General features: G+C 42.9%; 1 protein-coding gene and 1 long non-coding RNA gene across 9 annotated transcripts in view; one reads left to right on the top strand and one right to left on the bottom strand.

Annotated features, from left to right (window-relative positions):
* The window catches only part of cadpsb (Ca2+-dependent activator protein for secretion b), a 74367-nt gene that overhangs the window by 23379 nt on the left and 38457 nt on the right, over window positions 1-12531 (top strand). For all 8 annotated transcript variants that reach the window (XM_019895761.1, XM_019895754.1, XM_019895757.1 and 5 more), the window contains exons 4-10: window positions 4884-4964; window positions 5281-5514; window positions 7989-8110; window positions 9253-9364; window positions 10907-11046; window positions 11308-11374; window positions 12384-12492. In XM_019895761.1, coding sequence (XP_019751320.1) covers window positions 4884-4964; window positions 5281-5514; window positions 7989-8110; window positions 9253-9364; window positions 10907-11046; window positions 11308-11374; window positions 12384-12492 — 865 coding nt within the window. The remainder of the gene's footprint in view (window positions 1-4883; window positions 4965-5280; window positions 5515-7988; window positions 8111-9252; window positions 9365-10906; window positions 11047-11307; window positions 11375-12383; window positions 12493-12531) is intronic.
* LOC109531459 (uncharacterized) lies at window positions 1875-4180 on the bottom strand. Its single transcript, XR_002171186.1, has 3 exons — window positions 3469-4180; window positions 2866-2967; window positions 1875-2433 (listed from the first exon to the last, which is right to left on the bottom strand). It is a non-coding gene; the product is annotated as an uncharacterized LOC109531459 (long non-coding RNA).

Below are 12531 nucleotides of genomic sequence, written 5' to 3'. Positions count from 1 at the left end.
TGAGCCATTTGTATAACACACACACACACACACACACACACACACACACGAACAATATATGGAACAAATATACCCAAATTTCACCTCAACCCCACTAGGTAATTTTGAACCGATGCGTCGGACACGTTTGACAAGTCAACCCCGTTAAACCTCAACACACACACACACGCTGAACCATTTGTGTAACACACACACACACACACACACACACACACACACACACACACACACACACACACACACACACACACACACGCAGCTGTACATCACTTTCCTCTTTAGGCTAGAGGAGACGTCTCACAGAAAGGAATTAGTGGGTTTGCATCTCGCAACGTCAAAGCGTAACTAGCGTTGTTGCTATCATGAAACAAAGTAAACCCAATTCAAAATGAAGAGAGAAACAGGAAGAAATAGTCTCTGATCGTGAGCTGACATTTTTTTTGGTCACCCATTTCTGCATCTTGTTCGTACACTCACAAGCGAAGCTCGTTTTCCCACCACAGACACACAAACACGCACACAAATTGCAGGTCTAAATATAGAGCAGATGCTTGAACTCATCCTGGTGCCATTCAGCTCTCAATCTGCCCGCTCCGTCCTTTGTTGTGCACATGAAAACGCCTGTGGCTGTCCTGGCTGTCTGCTGCTAAGGTCCGTGTATTCATCTGGGGTGGGGGGTGGATGGGTATGGGGGCCTCTAACATCAGTCGAGCTCCTGATCTCGTGCCTTCGCTTCCTTACCTTTAACCCGCTGTTCGCCTGGCCCGCAACTGCAGTGTCGGCCGAAGGACGTGCCTTTTAGTGGCTCTGATTTGTCGTGAGATTGCCTGTCTTGTCACGTTAAGCCCGCGAGCATGCTGACATCCGTGACCTTTTAGGAGTTGGTGGTCCGCAAAGATTGGGGTGTTGAGAGATCAGCAGCGGGTGCTTGTTGCTTCACGCAGGCACTGATCTCCAAGCTTGACCTGCTGCTTCACTACGTATTGTATGTTTTATAATAATACTCAGGGCACTCAGCGGCCATTTTTGATTTGATTGTTTCTGTTTTTACTGTTTGAGTCACCATGCAGCCATTCTTTCCTGCTCCGTAATACAAATGTCACATTGGTCTATTTCGAGCACAAACGTCATTCTCCATAAAGAGCAAAGTCGCCTGTTCAATAACAAAGAGACAAATAGAACAAACCATGTTTTTTTTTTCCAGTATTTTTTTTTTTTTTTGCCACTTGAGTAGCAACAGACTCGTTCACTCTAAAATAATGGCACATTATAATGTTAATATCTCACCTTTTGCATGTTAAACCAGGAAGTGGATAAACGAAAAGCAATATTGAGCTGCAGTTTTTCTTTTTGCCGCTTCTATTAACAATTCAGCTACACAGAGGTCTGAGTTCTTCTAGATTAATTTTCAAGTGGTACAGAGAATGGATGGATGGAGACCAGATAATTGAAAAATCGACTTCATTACCATCACAAAGTATTTGTCTTCCATGACTTTCCACTACTGGCCCTTAATACAACCTGAACCTCTTCCACCAGTCCACTAAACCTCTGGACAAAAGAGCCATCCTTTTCATATGTAGGGCAGAAAAGAAAGTACTTAAGTACGGATACCTGAAACATCAACAACGTCAACCTAATTAGAGTACCAAAGTATTTGTACTTTATTACTGGTACCAGTGTTCATATCTTGCTGAAACTATTTGGGGAATGAACTTGCATCCTTGAAGTTAAGAGATGGAAAAAAAAATCAAGCTGACCCATCATTATGTTCTTCTGCATTGTCAGTCCATCCATCCATCCATCCATCCATCCATCCATCCATCCATCCATCCATCCATCCATCCATCCATCCATCCATCCATCCATCCATCCATCCATCCATCCAACGAATTCAGTTAAAGAGGAAGCGCACGCACACATTGGAGTCAAAATGCAGCATCAGACTATTGAGGCACGCTTTTACTGCCGCTTTTTCCCTGTGCGTGGCACGAGCAGTTCACTTGGGAACGCGAGGGTCGGATGAGTGCCGCGCCCCACTCGTGAGAGTGTCTTGACAGGCGACGCAGGATGGCTCGCAGAGAGGAAGGGAGACACTCACTCAGGCAGAAAAGCGGCGGGTCAGGTCGGGGGTGGCTGTTTTTTTTTATTTTATTTTTTATAATGGACATGACGAAGAAGACTCTACGCGGCATGATGCTGGGTCGCTTGTCCAACAGCACTCTGTGCCGCCAGTGCAAGTGCAGACATTTTCCTGCAGCTGGTGGCAGAATCTGATTACGTGCTCTACTAAATAACAACTCTGGGTTATGCAGCAGTGTGCTCCTTCGCTGGCCTGCGCTGTCTACACACTCGACAGTTGACGCTCACTCTCCTCTGTTGGACATGCCACCTGCCAGACATGATGTCACCGCGAAAACATGTGGAGAGTGTCTTTTTGATGTGCGTAGTGGAGCAGAAAAAAACAAAACCATCAACTCAGATGGCACTCAGTTGCCAAATAATCCAAATTGTACAACATCACAGATCACTTTGAATTTGATAGCTGGAGTGTTTTTATTTCATGTTGCATTTTTTTTCCCAATATGCTTCAGTAATACAGTACATGAAAGCAAGAGTGGTTTTGTGGCGATTCCGAATTTGATTTTCAGTGACACAGTATCTCGTAGTCGCATATGACAAGAAATAAAAATGCCAAATTCACACATGACAAAAATACATTTCCAAGTATTAAGAGAGTGAGGCCAAGCCAAGCTGCTAAGCCATACCCTTACAGTATATATAATAAATATATAGTACACATAATAAATATATATTGTGTTTTAAAATGAATTTCTATTACTATATTTAGAATTTGTTGCGTACCCGTGGATGACGAAGTAACTTGTGTAGTCTCTGTCGCAAAGGAGCCCTCATTAGAACAATAACATCCAAAAAGTGGTCGATTCTTCCCTACTATCGGCAACACTGCATGTGACAGAAAAAAAATACCTGTCCTTTTGGGAGCAGTAATGAGTACAATATACAGTAGTGGACACCTGCAAGACAACAGAAGAAGGAAAGGATATGTTTGCTGTGTTCACTGGACCGAGGTCTTGTCTAAGATCAGATCTGAACCATTGTTAATGCCTAGAAGGCTTGAAAAAAGAAGCCCAACCAAGATCAGTGGCCTCTCTTGCAAAAAAAAAAAAAAAAAAAGCAGGAGGAATCAATGCGGTGAAGCCCGGGAGACAAGTCCGGTTAAAATCGAGGATTTTTTAAATCCAAGGTAACTGAAGGTGAAGTTGCTGTCTTTTACCACACTGCTTGGTAAGAAATGTTTTTGGCGCTGTGTCGAAGCCGCAAGATTTGTTTCTCTGCCCCCCCCCTCCCCAAAAGTACTGGTGTCTGCGCACAATCACATTTGGCAAGAGCGAGAAGAAGCGAAGCATGAAAACGTAGATTCAGGCAGCAAGAAAGACATCAGACCTCTCTCCTCTATTTCCCCGCGTCAGCTAATTCCAGCTCCCCATTCATTATTGATGAGCGGGAGGCATGAATTTATCTTCTTTTCATTCCTCCAGGGCCAAATCTTGCAGCTTCTCTTAACCTTGTTCAGCCGTTGAGTGCCACCGCTCTGTTTTTCATCGGAGTCAAAACATCTTTCTTGTCGTCTGAGCTTGACTTTCATGATCGTATTTTATGCCAGTTGCCTCTCAAATCAACAAGAAATATAACAACGCTGCCTTTCACTGGTCTCTATGGCAATGGCAGCGTGGTGCATGGGAGACGGTGAGGGATTTTCCTTTCATTGTCATTTGTTCAATTGAAACTGGCCATCGCGACGTGCTGCTTTGACGACAGCCACTCGCAACAATCGAGCCAGCTATACAATCAGTCATCACTGTTTCCATGACCACATTTGTTTCAATCACTCGCTTGTGTGATCGTTTTTGGTAACTGCAGCTCTCAAATGGGTTGTACTGGGGGTACTTTACCTTTTTACAGAAGTCGTTTTGAGGATAGAATTACTTTCTGCTCGAACAAAATTTGCATACACCAGTGTCACATTCCATTAGGTTAATAGATTTATATGGTCTTTTGGAGAATTGTATCATCGCCGTGGTAACCAAGGTCCTTTCACTGTTTACTGTTTGGAGTTGTGTGCGATGGTTTGTATAAATTTGCCCCACGGAGTGACCATATACAGTAATCCCTTGTTTATCGCGGGGGTTACGTTCCAAAAAGAACCAGTGGTAAGTGAAATTCGTGAAGTAGTCAACTTTATTTTTTTACAGTTATTATACAATACTTAACTATATATACAATGAAATCAAAGACCAAAACCTGTTTTCTGGCCCAATTACAAAAAAAACCTCACGTTTTCAACAAATAACTCTAATAGTTTTTGGAAATACTGGACTGTCGACACGCGGCACCACCGACGCGTTCTGATTTAAAGGGTTAAAAGCATTAAAAAACTGCACTAAAAAAATCTGTGAAACAGCGAAGCCGCGGGAAGTGAACCGCGTTAGAGCGAGGGATCACTGTATACTGAAAAAATAACGGTGTTCAATTTACTCCATTTTAATTTCATCAAGTGGTATAAAAAAAAACAAACTGTTACTGTGTCATGTGCAGAAGTAACAGTAGTTTTATTCTTCTTCGTTTGTGTCTGCGAGACTGTATTATACTGCCTCCTGGTGGCCAACATGGCACACCAGAGGGGGCAACACAACAAAATGAAATGCAGCATTAAATGATGATCTACAAACTATTTCATTCTTTACAATCTATTTTTTTAAATAAAGCACTGTTATTTTACAAAACTTATCTTCTGACCGCATGGCATATTTCTTGACAATGACCTCAATGAATTTCCCCATATATATTTTTTTCTCTAGCTGGACAACTTGGACGAGCAGGCTGCACAGATAAGAAGAGAACTGGATGGTCGTCTTCAGATGGCCGACCAGATTGCACGGGTGAGTTTGACGCTGTGAGGGGCTTTGCCTTTGTTACATAGCTACCATATTTGTTGAAAAGGTGTGAGCCTACCACCCACGGAAAGCAGCACTGTCCTCTTTAAAGAAAAAAAAAGTATATATGTTTAAACACAGCTTTAGGTATGCTTCTCCAATTTAAGAAGATTCCAAGAGCTGTAACAAAAAAACACCTCCCATTATATTTATGTTCCGATTTGAACATCGAAGAGGGTGGCAAAAATCAAATTCAATCAATTCAATCATCAATTCAATCAATCAATTTACCACTAAAAACACATTTTCTGACACTCTTCAGGGAGGCAGGTTCCCCAAGTTTGTGTCCAAAGACATGGAAGCTATGTACATTGAGGAGCTCAAGTCTTCAGTGAACCAACTGATGGCCAATCTGGAGAGCATGCCCGTGTCGAAGGGTGGAGAGTTCAAGCTCCAGAAGCTGAAGCGAGGGCACAACACCTCCATCATCGACATGGGCCAGGAGGATGAAAACACTCTGTCCAAGTCCGATGTGGTCCTGTCCTTCACTTTAGAGGTAAAGTCCTTTTAGTGACTCAACTGACATGGTGTGTATGGAGGTGATGCGTTAAAGGGCGCCTCCAAAAAATGCGTCAACCTCTGGTCCGTGGGATGGGTGTAAGCTTTTGGGAGATTCCCCTATTGAGTCACATGTTCCTGCCCTAAACCATACATTAAAATACTTTATGGCTACATGTTAGCGATCAGGTGTCCGGAAGGTTCTGGACAGAGTTGGACGCTACAAACATAGACTCGGATAGAAATGTACAAAAATATTTCTTAGACAGAAAAACGACGTGAGGCTGACAAAGTACAAATAAGGACACTGGCCAATAAACCAGGCTACGGTCTGCTTGTTTACAGTGCATGTTACGCATCGTGTACGTCTCAAGCATGCTAAGTGAGCGGCGTGGATTTTGTCAGAGACTCGAGGAGGGGGAGATGAGTGAAGTGAGGCTACATTGAAATCTTGCTAGCAATTTGAAACACCGTGAGCTCCAAAGTTCTTCAGCTCTTGAAATTGCATGAAATGAAACACTTGCATTTCGAATATTGTCAAAAGAAAGTTCTGCATTTTTGGGCACTGTAAGCAGCCTTCAAACCGTGATTGCCTTCACTGATTGTGTTATATTGTTATCGGCCTTCAAATGCAGCCTCTGAATTGGTCAAAGGCTTGTGTGTAAATTCCATGCATCCACCGATCATCCTGTCGCCGCTGACTCAACGTGGAAGTCAAGGTGCACCCAGGACGGACCGCCAATCAATATTATGTAAACCCCATGTGTGAAAAACATTTTTTGCATGGAGCAGAAGTGCAGCTGTCTGAATCAGAAGCCATGAAGACTCCTCATCTGCGTTCAGGCTAAGTTTAGAAACAGACAGCAGACTTCTTCAGACTGCTGAACAGATGCCGCGTGAATAACAGGCTGACACTCGACATAAATCCCCCTTTACCTGCTCTTGAACGGCAGGTATGAGTCATCTTCTTATCAGCTTGTCTGTGACCGAACTCCCGACTCGGAAGAGGGAGTCGGCACAGCTCGGTCCTCATGATGCCGAGCTATTTCCGCTCTGAGTGCGCCATGTGTGAGATGCCGTACTTTTTGTCTGCAGCTCAATGCCAAAGAAGGCGCATCGTTGTGATCAATTCTGCAAGAAATGAAAGCAGGCTACTTTGAGACGATTACAACCTCCTCAAGTCTGTCATTTTCAACGCATCGGGTTAAAATGTGGTTTGATGTCAAATGACCCTTTTGACATGCCTCTTGTATTTGTATTGATTGATTTTATTTCCACGGTCGCTCAAGACAAATCAACAAAATGCACTGTAGGTAGCGGTTATGTTGAATGTTTTTGGAAGGGTATACAGAGGTGGGGCGGCCCGGTGATCCAGTGGTTAGCGCCTCACAGTGCAGAGGTCGTGGGTTCGATCCCAGCTCCTGCCTTCCTGTGTGGAGTTTGCATGTTCTCCCCGTGCCTATGTGGGTTTTCTCCGGGTATTTCAGTTTCCTCCCACATTCCAAAACCATACATAGCAGGCTGATTGAACACTCGAACTTTTCCCTAGGTGTGAGTGTGAGCGCGGATGGTTGTTCGTCTCTGTGTGCCCTGCGATTGGCTGGCAACCGGTTCAGGGTGTCCCCCGCCTACTGCCCGAAGACAGCTGGGATCGGCTCCAGCACGCCCCGCGACCCTTGTGAGGATAAAGCGGATCGGAAAATTAGACAAACAACCAGTTGCGCTCACAATCACACCTAGGGACACTTTAATGTGTTCCATTAAACTGCCACGCATGTTTTTGGAATGTGGGAGGAAACCGGAGTACACCTCGGCACTGTGATGTGAACAGGCTAGCTCGTTTAAGATTCATTTTTATTCACTGAGAAGTTAACGGAATGTCAAACGACTGGATATTATGTGCTTAATTGATTGTTCAACAGAATACAATTATATTTAGTTTTGCCAAATTAACAGCAAACCTCCTTGTTAGATGTAAATACTTCAGTTGGAAGAGAAATGTGACACTTACAAGACTTTATGACTCCAGCCGGAGAGGCAAGTGTCTTTATTTACTCTTTACTTGGTGCATGTTTGTCCCAGGTGACCTGTCGCGCTCACTTTCTGTCTCTCGCCGCAATAACTCTTTCCTTTGTTTCAGGTGTACTTTCGCTCTGTGCTTGCGCATAATATTGCTCGTAAACAAACAAATACAACAATGAAAACCTCCCCGGAGGAGGTCATAAATTCCAAATTTTGGTCATAATCATAATTCCCGTCGCCAGGCCGGCTTAGAATGTGCACTGCATCCAAACAGTGTTTAAACAAAGAGAATGCTTTGATGGCAGGAGGTGGTGTGATTAAAATCTGGAAAGCCTTTTTGGCTCTGATCGCCCTTTTAACGTCGCCGCTTGCTATTTTGAACATCATCATCTCAGAGCTGTTACAAACCAGCAAGATTTTTAACATGTCACATGGAATGTGTGCTCACAGGTGGTGATCATGGAGGTGCAGGGGCTGAAGTCTCTGGCTCCCAACAGGATTGTCTACTGCACCATGGAAGTGGAGGGAGGAGAGAAGCTCCAGACTGACCAAGCGGAAGCATCCAAGCCAACGTAAGCAAAACAGCGCCGCATGATGCACTTTGGGAAGCTCTAAATTATCCGGCACGATTGCGATGTGCAGTTAGCTCGCTAGCATGTATGGGAAAGCAGGATGAGCCGGGTTGATTTTTTTATTTATTTTTTCTCGCATATTGACAGGTACTTTGTGCTGGCGTGGCTGCTTTAGAGCGCCTCATTGTCGCGGTGTGGAACAGACCAGTGATGTGGTGTTACACGGATATATTAGTGGCTATTACTAAAAGATGTGGTCAGGTTTAGGCATGAGAAAGATGCAACGGTATTTGATTGACAGTTCAGCGAATTGAGTGAAAATTATGAGTTGCAATATCTTCTTGAAGACGTCAGTTGAATGTGGCCTAATCTGATACTTCCAAGATGTTTTTTTTTATTTTTTAAATGAGAAAGTACAAAAATGTTCACCTGTTGTCTCATAATGAACGCCTTTTCTTCCCTTACTTGGTCTTGAGCGTTGCGTGGTTTTTACGTTTCGGGAGAAAGAGACCCTGTGCGAGCAGGTTTTCCATTAATGAACCTTAGATTGAGCCAAAAGGTCAAGACCTTTGCAAAAAAAAAAAAAAGTGACAGCATCCAAAGCAAAATGTTAGACATTTGCCTTGTCCACTAAAACATGTGCATGGGGTGTCAATAATCTGTTGTCCCTTTAAACCGAAATGGAGATGAGCTGATTTGCGCACATCTTTGGCATCTTCCGCTTGTACAGCCACTAAGTCACTTTGTGTGACAAAGTGGGCGGTGATTGTGATCGTCAAATCTTGGCAAGTTCAGCTTTTAAGCTGTCTGGCGAATAAACAGCAGCATCAGGGAGATGGAGTATTAGGGTCTGTGTGTGTCTATAAACAATGAAGCTGTCTGATCTCTTTTTAAATTTTTTATCGTGCAATTATGTCGCAGATTGATGGCTACGGCGTCAAAAAAATAGAGCGCACCTTTTTATTAATTTGATTGCCAAGCAGCTCCCTTTCCTGTTTGATTTATTTGACAAAAGGTAGCGGAATGAAAAGTGAAACCTTCTCCCATAAAGGAGTAAATAACGTTCCAAGGTGATGGATTCTTCAGTGTTGTGGGATGTCATGGAAACTGACCTCTGGAGTCATCTGCGTTGTGTCTTTCAGCTGGGGGACCCAAGGGGACTTCACCACCACACACCCTCTGCCTGCTGTCAAGGTGAAACTGTTCACCGAGAGCACCGGCGTGCTGGCACTGGAGGACAAAGAGCTGGGCAGGGTAATGCATCGGTCTGGCTCAAAACAAAACATTCAAATCATGTGGAAAGATTTAGATGGCTGCTCTTTTTGGTTGTTGTTGTCATCTTTACAACTGCTGAAACCGAAAAGCTCGCTATGCATTCCCCAGCCATGCTTCACAAACTATATTTGAGGTCCTCAGACTTTTTAAAATTCAGAGACAATAGTCAGGTGATTTTGTTTTTCTCCCAATGATGCCCTTTTAACACCAATTAAACGTGCCTAACGTGTGTTCTCCTAAATGCCGTAGGTATTCAAAAGTTGCCTATTTTCAAGAAAAAAAAAGCTTAATATTACCATATTATATGTTCGAATGATCAAAGCATTCCTATGAAATCATGATGTCCCATCACTGGCGAGCTATTTTTTAGAACAGGCTCGCAGGCGACTCGTGTGATTCTAGTGACCCCTGTTGGTGGTAGGCACCTTGTCGATGAGGTGACTACCTTCCGCGATATACTAAAGAACCTTGCCGACTTCAGAGGTTAGCTTCTCACTTAGTGACTGGTATGCGAGCAAATTTTCGGTGTTGTTTACCCTCGAGCCAAAATACAAATGAACAGTGCTCATCGTCTTTCTGAAATCAAGAAGCCACAAGATGTTTGCACTTTGCAAAAAATAAAAAATAAATAATATTAATATTGGCTTAATATTGGATCCGGGCGGCCCGGTGGTCCCGTGGTTAGTGTGTTGACCGCACAGTAGGGGTGCAGGGTTCGGTTCCGGCTCCGGCCTTCCTGTGTGGAGTTTGCATGTTCTCCCCGGGCCTGTGTGGGTTTTCTCCGGGTTCCTCCCACATTCCAAAAACATGCATGGCAGGCTGATTGAACACTCTAAATTGTCAGTAGGCGTGAGTGTGAGCGCGGATGGTTGTTGGTCTCTGTGTGACCTGCGATTGGCTGGCAACCGTTTCAGGGCTTTCTGCCTACTGCCCAAAGACAGCTGGGAAAGGCTCCAGTACCCTCCGCGTGAAGATAAACGGATCGGAAAATGAATGAATGAATGAAAATTGGATCCTTTAAATGTACGGTCCAGTTTGCACAAGGCTCCAAAAGGCACCAATAAGTCCTTTCGACCAGTAAAGTAGGTTGTCCAAGGTCACCCTATCAATAACACACACAGATGCTCTTGTGCTTCTTTTCCAGCCACTCTACCTATCGTTGAAGGATAAATTAGTATGTAGTTGTCCTTTGGGGAAGGTAGCAATGTGGTGATATATTGGCAATCACTTCTACGGTCCCAGAAGTAGAGGTGACCTTGGCTGTTACAAGGCCTTGTGATCTCCCACTGCAGCAGCACTGGCAGGAAGTGAGACTTCCTCAAAGCTCTCTAATGCACCAAAGAGAGATTAGACAGCGGCGGCGCGAAGCCTTGGCCCGTTTGTCTGCTTCCATTCCCTTTTTTATTCTTTCACTCGAAGAACAAGTCGAATGCATCGCTGGCTCCATGAGCAACCCGAAAACAAACAAACCCAGAAAGTTTTTTTCACCTTTTGGTTTTTTTTGATTTGCTTGATATGTAGGTTGTCCTCCACCCGACTCCGAACAGCCCCAAGCAGTCTGAACTCCATAAGATGACCTTGACCAAGGCTTGCCCCGACCAAGACCTCAGGATCAAACTGGCCATTCGCATGGACAAACCCCAAAACATGAAACACTGCGGGTAAGTAAGCAGCAGGGTGGCTGTCGGCCGGTGGGTTTTCACTGCCTTTTTTGCGAGGCTTCTTAGCTCTTTGGCCTCGTTTCTTGTCAGCAGGGGAAAAATACTGGGAAGTACGCAACACCCTCTAGTGGACACCAGAATGATTTTTTTTCACTTGCATGTAGGCCGCAAATGTGTCATGTGCTGCAAGGCCAGCACCATAACTTTAATGAGGCTCTTCTTTTGCTTGAGTATCTTTGTGTGTGCTGAATGTTTTGGCAGGTATCTGTGGGCTTTTGGGAAGAATGTCTGGAAGCGCTGGAAGAAACGTTTCTTTGTTCTTGTGCAAGTGAGTTTTTCATGTAGATTTTTTTACCCTTGGCCACAACGTGATTTTTTTTTTAAATAAATAAAATTCTGACTTTTTAACCCATCCAAATTTTTCATGGAATACAAAAAAAAATAAAATCTAATTTTTATACTGTATTTGTGTCATAAAATTCAAACTGTTTCTTGTGAATAACATTTTCACCACACATTTTATGAAGTATATAATAAAAAATATTGCAATCTAAGTCCTGTAAAATTAGTTCACAGTCTATTTAAAAAAATATTGATTTTTCTTAATGTATAACCTGTTTTCTTGAGATATAACTGTAGTCAAATGAAAGTATCTTTTTAATCAATGCAATCTTGAGCTATCATTTTGTGTGTAGTTAATCTGTTTATGAAATTTACTTTTTTAATTGAAATACTGAAATAAATATGATATCCTAATTTATTGAGATGAACCTGCATTGCACCTGCATTTGTTTTTTTTTTTTTTTTGTCTTTACAAAGACAACAAAGATCACAAATATAATTGAGAGGTCTCTTATGCAGTAAAATACAGTTGCAAAAAAAATCTAACTAAAATTCTAAAATGTTCTCCTGCTCTAAATATTAAGTACTTACATTATCGTACTGACTCAAAATCACTGAAAACTAATTTCAATGACTTCACTTTTTTTTTTTAAACTCAATCGGGCACACATTATAGGTATAATTATTGACAGTTCATTTTTGTTGGCGTATTTAATTCAAATTCATCAAACTTTCCTATTAAATTCAGAACTGACAAAACAGTACATTTACATATAAAATGTATTTGATCTTTTGTGTGCAGTTGTGCTCATATTTTAAAAAGCCTGAGTGTGTATTCACTCACGCATTGCTCAGGAGAAACTCTTAACTTACTTTTGCATTGAAATCACCATCAATAATCAATCCATTTGTCGCCCAGAATCGTTTGTCCACGTGTGAATTGAACCGTACGTTTGTGTATGATTGAAGTGACGTCTCGCACTCGATTCCCGTAGGTGAGTCAGTACACATTCGCCATGTGCAGCTACAGAGAGAAGAAGTCCGAACCACAAGAGCTTCTGCAGCTGGATGGCTACACTGTGGACTACAGCGATCCGCAGGCAGGTGAGTTTGCATCGATACACCCAAAGTTTTTTTTTTTTT

This window comes from Hippocampus comes, unplaced genomic scaffold (assembly GCF_001891065.2).
Source record: "Hippocampus comes isolate QL1 unplaced genomic scaffold, H_comes_QL1_v1.1 scaffold420, whole genome shotgun sequence".
Taxonomy (NCBI): domain Eukaryota; kingdom Metazoa; phylum Chordata; class Actinopteri; order Syngnathiformes; family Syngnathidae; genus Hippocampus; species Hippocampus comes.
This window is presented reverse-complemented; position numbering and strand designations above follow the sequence as displayed.